Source organism: Mustela nivalis (genome assembly GCF_964662115.1).
Source record: "Mustela nivalis genome assembly, chromosome: 8".
Classification (NCBI taxonomy): Eukaryota; Metazoa; Chordata; class Mammalia; order Carnivora; family Mustelidae; genus Mustela; species Mustela nivalis.
Window position 1 is genome coordinate 71,804,896 of NC_139027.1, and position 9,990 is coordinate 71,814,885.

The following is a 9,990-nucleotide window of genomic DNA, read 5'->3' on the forward strand; positions in this document are numbered from 1 at the left end:
CATCGGGCTCCTTGCTCCACAGGGAGCCTGCTTCTCCCTCTGACTCTGCTTGCCACTCTGTCTGCCTGTGCTCGCTCTCATTCTCTCTCTCACAGAAAAATAAATAAATAAAATCTTTAAAAAAAAAAAAAGAAGAAGATATTCTCAATTAATTAGATGAAGTGCTCAAAGAGTGATGCTAAGATGCTGCTGTCTTTATTTGGAATCAACCTACTTATAATGAGTCAACCAACAAGTATTATCGTACATCTACTTTGTGCCTTGCAGAGGTGCAGGAAGCGCTATCTGAAGTTTTGAGGTAAAAAGACAAAACACTAAGAAGACAAAGCACTCAGAGAGCCATGCACCATTAGCTGAGCTTCAAAGAATGTTAATTGAACACTTACCATTTCCAAACTGTGCAAAAATCTGAAGATACAAAGATAACTAAGAGTTCATCCCACCCTCCAAGAATCACAAACAGCTATATGGGGGCAGCACACAAGAGACCAATGTTTAAGTACAATACAGCAAAGGTAATGGTAGAGCTAAGAACAGAATAGAATGTTCTGGGAGCCCTGAAGAAGAGTTTCTAAGCAGCAACAGGACTTACAGAAGGCTTCCTAAAGGAGTGACTTCTGCTGAGCTTTAGAGAAGGGGTAAGAGTTGGCTAGGCAAGTGTGGATAAAACCATGCCAAGAAGACAAAGTAGCTCATGTGAAGGCACAAAGGCAAGAGACAGAAGATGGAAGTCCTTTGGAAAAACTGGAGCAAGAAGTCTTAAGGGTACGCAGAGGAAACAGGGAGAGATGGGCTGTGATGGGCTCTGGGTGTCAGGCCAAGTTGTTCAGAGGATGGGGAACCACTAAAGAACTTAAAGCAAAATTACTCAGATTTGCTTTTGTAAAATAACACTGTGGAGGATGGCTTAGAGGTGAGCAAAGCTGGTAAGAGACCAAATTGAATAACAATACAGACACTGGTTTACAGTAAAGCTGATTCTGGACACCTCAACTTTGAAGGCAAAGGGGTCACATCCCTTCTGAAATTACTGGCATGTAAAAACAGTAGTTCAGGGGCTTTTTATTCCAGTAAATGAAAAAGACTGCCTCTGGGTGAAAAAAAGGAGGACAGGCTTATGCAGGTGTAGACCAGTATCAAAGTAAGATGGGAATATAGTCACACAGAGGGTGCCTTGCTTGGAATTACAAGCTTTAACTGACTCCCCCTGTCTCCATAAAGCTTGAAACCTTGGATGTTATTGAGGCCAGAGAGCCTGAACTGGGCCAGGGGAATATTGAAGCAAACTCTGAGCCACTCCTCTGCCCTGCAGCTGCTGGGCCTGGGTAACAAACACAGCTGCCTAGGCAGATGGCCCCAAAGACTTCCTTGGTATCTATGATTAAAATTGCAAAAAAGAGTAGATGGAACCCAATGTTATGAGCTGAAGGCAAAGAACAACCGCATTTCCTGTTAACTATAGGGCGGTTCATGCATAGTATCTCTAAGTGTCAGACATGGAGCCAGCATCAAACACACACACACACACACACACACACACACACGCCCACGCATGCATGCACACATACTTTGATCCAAATTTGAGGACTTATAAGCCTGACCCAAAATAACAAGATGATTAATTTTTGAAAGTGGGTCCCATAGGTCAAATAGTTCCTCTATATTATCCACCTTTATATACAAAGTTTATATACAGAGTTATTTGTATAAGGAATTTATATACAAAGTTATTTGCACAAGGAATTATCTTGTTAATATTGGAGAATATATAGAAATTTCTAGTCTTTTTTTTTTTTTTAAGATTTTATTTATTTGACAGAGATCACAAGTAGGCAGAGAGAGAGAGAAAGGAGGAAGCAGGCTCCCTGCTAAGCAGAGAGCCTGATGTGGGACTCGATCCCAGGACCCTGAGATCATGACCTGAGCCGAAGGCAGCGGCTTAACCCACTGAGCCACCCAGGCACCCCTAGAAATTTCTAGTCTTAATTGCCTCGTATCTCCTTTCTCCTTGGGAAGGTTGAGTTTCTCACCACCTTTTCTCTTTCCTTCTATTTCTTCATCCAGTTTTCTTTTGTGCCTCCCTTTCGTCTTATCTTAGGAATATAAGTACAGGTCTCTTTTAATATCTTGAGACTTCTCACCTTTCCATTAGGCTAAACTTCTTGGAACAATGGAGGAGTAGGGAACACCTACACATATTTCTCCACATAAGGAAAAAGGGCAGAAAATTCACATCATAATGTCAAGTCCAGTATCTTCAAATCCTTACAAAACAGATTTCCCAGTTAGGATTTGAAGCCATGAATCCTGAATGGTTATTTGTTCATCAAGAGCAATGTGGTGAGGAGACTGGTAAGGAGCAAACCCTAATATACCACAAAGGTAGTTTTTAATAAGCAGTGAAAAACCCATGATTCAACATGATGGATTTAAGCTTTTTCATCTCTAAAGCCCACACAAAACATTTAGCATTCAGGAGCATTTTATCTAAGCTGGAAGCACTCTAATGACAATTCTGAAGCCTTTACTCTCTCCCCAGGAAATGTTTCAGTTAGGACAATGGTGCAGAACATGAAATATAATAGGTAAAGAATTTGGATGAACAAAGCATAAATAGACATGATCATGTTTAGTTTAAAGACCAAAAGCTCAACTGCTTTTTTTTTTTTTTAAACCTCTTTTCTTTCAGGCAGAATTTTTCATTTTCCATTTTTGAAAACTTTTCCAAACAATGTGAAAGCACAGCAAGGAGACCAAATAATGAAACGCTGTAAGTATTTGCATGCAAAGAAACTCAGGAAGCAATGTCTCGTTCTATGTGCATCTTATTTTCAGTGCCAATGGTTTTCTTCTGATAAAAGTCTTCACTGGGTGGGGGGGGGGCGGTTTGCAAAGCATTTTTTAGTAGATTTAAGATGGGAATTTTTCCTTTGCAAATGGCATCCAGTTGATCAGACATCTCTTTTACCTCATTAAAAAAAAAAAAAAAAAGCTCTTTAAAAAATGTATATACATGTTCATTCTACAGCTAAATGCTCCTCGGAAATTAAAATTTTATTTGCAGTTATCCTGAGGTCACTAAGGGCTTGTTTAAATGACAGCTTCATTAGCAATTTTCACTAGTCAGTGGTCAAAAAGATTAACTGATTGCAGATACAGCTTCTAGAAGTAGCCACTTCCCTTTAAAAAGACCTAGGCCACCTTGACCACTATGCTCTGGAGCTTAAAATTATTCAACCTCAATGCTATCACTAACATACACTGATTTTTTTAACATTTTTCCTGGCTGCCTTGACATTTCACATACGTTCAGATATAAAAGAGCATGTCTCAAAAGATAATCCCAGTGTCCCTATGCCACATTTACTACGATTTATCTTATTATTCTCCCATGTGTCCTTCAGGCTACAAAACCAGATGCCCTTCTAAGACACCTTGCCATTCTCCATTCTCTCTTCGTCTTTTTTTCCTTTTCTCTTTTTTTTCTCCCCATCGCAGCAGGGTGGTATGATGGAAGGACCCTGGGTATCGGGGCTTCTCAGAGTTGGACATGAATCCTTGGCAGTGATGTTCCTGTAACACTGGCTATCCCTGGACAATACTTACCTTTTTTTTAGACATTTTTCCTCATCTGTAAGGGGCAGCAGGAATATCATTTGGCTTTCAGAACCATGAGAGTGAAGAGAGTTGTTAAAGAATCTAACAGCATCTGGGGTACATTAGAAATCTCATACTCTGTATCCTTCTTTTCTCTTTCATTTAGGCTGACCCCAACTATATTCCAGTATTCCTTTTCCTCATCATTCCTGCTCCTCTTGATATTCTGTCAGTCACCTTCCCTGTTACTCTTTTGTAACCTATGGCTTTTTACCTCATCAACAGGAAACACTTTTGGCTATTGCCAACGATAGCATCAAGGGGTAGTTTGTGGGGACAGGAGACTTTAGCCCACTCTCAATAATCCTCATCAACCCTGCTACAAGCCTTCCCAAATAAGGCTACAATCTTGAGTTTGCTATGCTAACACTGGTTTAAAACAAATCCCCTAATTTCCAGCATCCCCAAAGCTATGTGAAATTAGCACATAATCTAGCTAAAAAGAATGTGCTCCCCGTGAAATCCCCTTCCCCTCTTCCCACTACCTTGCTATTCCTAAATCCCTGGAGTTTAGAAATTCTACAGCTCACCTACTCTCACCAAAATATCAGTGTCCTTGCTGCTACAGCTGGCCCCATCGTTCTCCTGCAGTCCCTATCTTTCCACCTGTCTTTGTTCATTGTGGTTGAAGTGGCCTCTCCTTCCTCTGACTCAGTGTTGTAGGCCTATAGTCCATTCATATCCTTCTGTACTAAAGACAGGTCCCTGCTGGGTTTTGTCAATAGCATGCTGCTGCCCTCAAGAGCCATCCCAAGACACAAATGTAAGTAGCAGCAGGTCTAAAGACAAATCATGAAGGAGAAAAACTGCTAGACATATGCTCAGTAGGGCAAAAAAAAAAAAAAAAAAAAAGAAAGGGCAAAGGACCAGAGAAGTGAGAGAGGGAACATGTTTGACCTCTTATTGACACAAATTTATTCAGAAGTCATGGCAGAATTTTTAGAAGCTTTGAATTAGTGTTTCTGGTGTTGTATTATTAGTAGCAGCTGAAATGTTTTTTTTTTAAGATTATATTTATTAATTTGAGAGAGAGAGAAAGAGAGAGAGCATGAGCACAGTGTAAAGGCAGAAGGAAAAGGAGAAGCAGACTCCCCGCAGAGCAGGGGACCACCTGCAGGGCTGGATCCCAGGATTCTGGGATCCTGACCTGAACCAAAGGCAGATGCTTAACTAACTGAACCACCCAAGTGCCCTCGAAGAAAAAGTTTTGTTTTGTTTTTGTTTTTTTAAAGATTTTATTTATTTATTTGACAGACAGAGATGACAAGCAGGCAGAGAGGCAGGCAGAGATAGGGAGGGGGAAGCAGGCTCCCCACTGAGCAGAGAACCCCATGCAGGGCTGGATCCCAGGACCCTGAGATCATGACCTGAGCCGAAGACAGAGGCTTAATCCACTGAGCCCCGCAGGTGCCCCTGAAGTAGTTTTGATAAGGGGAAAGGAGCAAGGGAAATTAAGGTAGCAATAGTTGGAAAGTTTCCATCTGGCTTGATAAAGGCTATTATTTCGTAGGAATCATCTAGGAAGCTTATTTAAAACACAGATTCCTGGGCTCTGTCCCTCAAGAATTTGATTCAGGGTTTCAAGTAAAGCCAGGAACCTGTATTTTAACAAACACCCTGGTGATTCTGATGGAAATAGTCCAAGGACTCCACTTTGAAAAGCACTGATGACTGAGAGCCAGTGAAGTAGAGGAAAGGACCCTGCACTATGAATATGAAGACCTAGCACTGCCACTACAGCCTAGTGCTGGGGGACCTTAGGCTAATCACCCACCTCCTTTAATCTTGGATTCCTCACCAGTAAAAAGAGGGGTTCAGTGAGAGGGTCTTTAAGAAGCTTTTAATGCAAAGAAATAGCCTATTTTCTTTAATTGTTCTTTATAACTACCACATCCCTTCAAAGATTATTAAAAAAAAAAAAAAAAAAAAAAAACCAACAACAGGTAATTCTATTAATGGGCATGAGATGAGGACAAACAAATGTACCTGTATTTAGTAATAAAACAGGGGAGGTTCCTGTGCAACCTTCTATGCAGAGCAGCAATCCTTCACAAGTTCCAAAATGGTTTCTAAGAATTTCTAGCACCATTTTGAAATCCCAGATCATAGATTTCTTTTTAATTCCTTTTTTAATCTGTGTTATTTCCCTTCAGTATTTGTATCGTTCAAATATATCCTTTCATCTACTCACCGAATTAGGTTCACACTTCCTTTTTTGGAACATGAGAAGCTAAGTTTTTTTGGTTTTGTTTTTGTTTTTTTAAGATTTTATTTATTTATTTGACAGAGAGAGATCACAAGTAGGCAGAGAGGCAGGCAGAGAGAGAGAGGAGGAAGCAGGCTCCCTGCTGAGAAGAGAGCCCTATGCGGGACTCTATCCCAGCACCCTGAGATCATGACCTGAGCCGAAGGCAGCGGCTTAACCAACTGAGTCACCCAGGCGCCCCGAGAAGCTAAGTTTTAAGAGCAGAGAAAAATACTCTTTGAATGGATGAGGAACCCTAAGGTAAAATACATATTAGTGATGGCTCTGACAGGAAAATTATGGCCATTTCTCCAGCTCCCAAGATTATATAAGCAGACTGAGCTAAGAGAAAATGTGTTGAGCCTACATGCAGGTACTGTACACACTCGTTGTCCCCTGTACTCTTTCACTTCCTTTCAGAGCCAGGATCACCCTGGTTTACTCATTCCACAAGCATTGACTGAATGGATACTCTGAGCCAAAACTGTGTTAGGCACCAAAAGTTCAGAAATAAGTAATAAGTAAATAAGTAAGACCTAGTAATAAGTAATAAGAAATAAGTAAGTAATAAGTAATAAGTCAGTAATAAGTAATAAGAAATAAGTCAGTAACAAGTAATAAGAAATGAGTAATAAGTAATAAGTCAGTAATAAGTAATAAGAAATAAGTAAGACCTAGTAACCCCTGCCTTCAAAGCTATTAAAGAATAGCTTCACAGATTATTAAATCATCACACAACAGCAGTGCAGTTTGATGATTACAATAGTCCTTAAGTGCAGCTATGGCAGGGAGAAGGGGTGGTAAACTCCCTGGAGGTGTAGAATCAAGAAAGGCTTCATAGAGGAGGTTACCTTTAAGGATGAGGACGCACTCACCAAAAAGATGAGGAGAAGAAGGGAAAAAGAAACAGCACAAAGACAGAGGAATGAAAGAGTAGATTCTGAGAGCCCCAAGTCATTTCATGTAACTGAAAGGAAAGATGCACAAGGGATCTACAAGAGATAATTGTAAGAATCCCTAACAGTCACTGAGCACTTAATATGTATCAGGCATTATTCTAAACATTCTATAAGTGTTAATGGAGTTAATCTTTAGCACAGCCCTAATGAGGGGAAGTAGGATTGGTAGATCTGTTTGGCAAATGAAGAGCTTGAGGCACTGAGATGGTAACTCTCCCCCCCAGATTTACACAGTTTGTAAAGACTGGAACCCAGTCAGTCTGGCTCCTGAGCCCATGCTCTCAATTGTGCAGCGCTACTGCTTCTGGAGAAGGAGGCAGAACCCAGATCATTTAGGACTTGGTGGCCATCACAAGGAGTCTGGATTTTATCCCATAGCCAATGAGAACCTAGTAAAAGTTTGAAAAGATTTGTATATAAAAGACCATTCCAGAAGGAAGGTACAGATGGGCGGGGAAGGGGCTAGAATTGGGGAAGGATATTGGGGGGAAACTAATGTAACTGTCCTGTAAGAGAGGATGAAAACCTGAACTCAATTAGTAGCAGTAGGTTTGGGAGGAAGGGTAAGGCAGAAGTGGGGCTGTTCCTTCACTAGAGATGGAGTTCCTCTTCAATCTACTTTCTGAATTTGACTCATATCCCTAAGGAGTATCTATTGTCCCTACTTCCCCAAGAGAGACATTTCTCCCTATTGTCCATGTCTATATTTATTTTCTGCTAGGTTCCTGGTAGTCCATTCCTTCTTTCCACTTCTCAGAGGGCTTTTTGTTTAGTTTGAAACCACTGTGCAAGCTAGTCTACCTGCGGCTGACCACCTTTAGCAGGGAGAGCCTTCCAATCCCATTTGTGTTCTACCACAGACACTCGGCTTGATATCAGTTTGGTTGGCAAGTAAATGGAATAAATACCTAAGAAAATGCCAAGAAAGGATTCTTTTAGACATAGCAAGCATTTACCGTGTCTCTAAAATTGTGTCTCTAATACTGTGTCTCTAAATCATCCTCTGTAAACAGCTTCTTTAACTCTTTGCATCTATGACATATATATGTATAAATTGCTTTTCATTCCCTTAAGGAAGTCCTATATCAATTCAGAGTTGTCAGATACAAATAAACCTAAGAATGAGGCTGTTGTGGCTTTGTTTCCTTTTGTTTCATAGGATTTAAAAAGCGCTAAGGAGGATCCTTCCATTTCTTTAATATACATTATCATAGAATATCTCTTGAGTTTACACTGAGACAAAATATTCTTCTTACAGTTATTCTGCCATCTTTGCTGAGAGTGAACTGAGTGACTGGGATTATGACTATGGTTTCTGCTCACCCAAGACACTCCGATGTGCTCCTGAACCAGATGCTTTTAATCCCTGTGAAGATATTATGGGCTATGACTTCCTTAGGGTCCTGATTTGGCTGATTAATATCTTGGCCATCATGGGAAATGTGACTGTTCTCTTTGTTCTCCTGACTAGTCGCTATAAAATGACAGTGCCCCGTTTTCTCATGTGCAATCTATCTTTTGCAGATTTTTGCATGGGGTTCTATCTGCTGCTCATTGCTTCAGTTGATTCCCAAACCAAAGGCCAGTATTATAACCATGCCATAGACTGGCAGACCGGGAGTGGGTGTAGTGCAGCTGGCTTTTTCACTGTATTTTCAAGTGAGCTTTCTGTCTACACCCTCACAGTTATCACACTAGAAAGATGGCACACCATCACCTATGCTCTTCAGCTGGACCAAAAGCTACGTTTAAGACATGCCATACCGATCATGCTTGGAGGATGGCTCTTTTCTACTCTAATTGCCACATTGCCCCTTGTGGGTGTCAGCAATTACATGAAGGTCAGCATTTGCCTCCCCATGGATGTGGAAACCACTCTCTCCCAAGTCTACATATTAACCATTCTGATACTCAATGTGGTGGCCTTCACCATCATCTGTGCTTGCTACATTAAAATTTATTTTGCAGTTCAAAATCCAGAGCTGATGGCTAACAACAAAGATACGAAGATTGCCAAGAAAATGGCAGTCCTCATCTTCACTGATTTCACTTGCATGGCACCAATCTCTTTTTTTGCCATCTCAGCTGCCTTCAAAGTGCCCCTTATCACAGTAACCAACTCTAAAGTTTTACTGGTTCTTTTTTATCCTGTCAATTCTTGTGCCAATCCATTTCTGTATGCGATTTTCACAAAGGCATTCCAAAGGGATTTCTTTCTGTTGCTGAGCAAATTTGGCTGCTGTAAACGTCGGGTTGAACTATATAGAAGGAAGGATTTTGTGGCTTATACCTCCAAGTGCAAAAATGGCTTCACTGGATCAAATAAGCCTTCTCAGTCCACCCTGAAGTTGTCTCCATTGCAGTGTCAATATGCAACTGTCCCAGACAAGACTTGCTAATAAAGAGTGTTAACTGTTTTATCAGTAACCACATTATCGTGTAGTGCTTAAAAATGTAAAAAATGATCTGTACTAGTAATTTTAACAAAGAGTTGGTTTCAGGAAATTATTTATTCGTAGGCACACTGGGAAAAAAGGAGATAATCTACCTAATTCAAAGTGTTGTCCATGATTGCCAGTATAAAAATTATTTGTCATTGGAACATGATGACATAAAATACAGATGTTGAGATAGTTCAGAAACATTTCTAGCAATTTTGACAGAGTAACTTAATGTCTTTGGAATCTAAAATTTTTTAAATGAGGTGGTATTTTACATATCTTTTGGTATTCTTTTCATCGCATCTTTGTAGTGATTTTTATTGCATTTTATAAAAATATTAGTCTACAACAGATTTGAAATTTAAAATAACTGGTCCTTTTCCTCAGATAGCTTGAAAACACCCTCCAGGAATGCACTGTCCAATCTGGTAGCCACTAGCCATATGCAGCTAAGTAAAAATTTAAATTAAAATGAAAATGTAGTTCTCCCATAAAACTTCTAGAAGAAAATACAGGCTGTAATTTATTTGACATCAGCCTTAGCAACATTTTTCTTTCTAGATAGTCTCCTCAGGCAAGGAAGGCAAAAGCAAAAGTAAACTATTGGGACTGTACCAAAATAAAAAGATTTTGTACAGCTAAGGAAACTATCAACAAAACAAAAAGGCAACCAACCTGGTAAACAGGA

General features: G+C 40.1%; 1 protein-coding gene across 4 annotated transcripts in view; it reads left to right on the forward strand.

Moving 5' to 3' along the window:
* Window positions 1-9,281, forward strand: part of LHCGR (luteinizing hormone/choriogonadotropin receptor) — a 52,561-nt gene extending 43,280 nt beyond the window's left edge. For 3 of the 4 annotated variants that reach the window (XM_082746864.1, XM_082746866.1, XM_082746865.1), the window contains 2 exons: window positions 2,690-2,770; window positions 8,120-9,281. In XM_082746864.1, the coding sequence (XP_082602990.1) occupies window positions 2,690-2,770; window positions 8,120-9,260 (1,222 nt within the window). In that variant the 3' untranslated portion in view covers window positions 9,261-9,281. The remainder of the gene's footprint in view (window positions 1-2,689; window positions 2,771-8,119) is intronic. The other variant, XM_082746867.1, reaches the window with a different exon arrangement.
* Window positions 9,282-9,990: the final 709 nt, after the last annotated feature.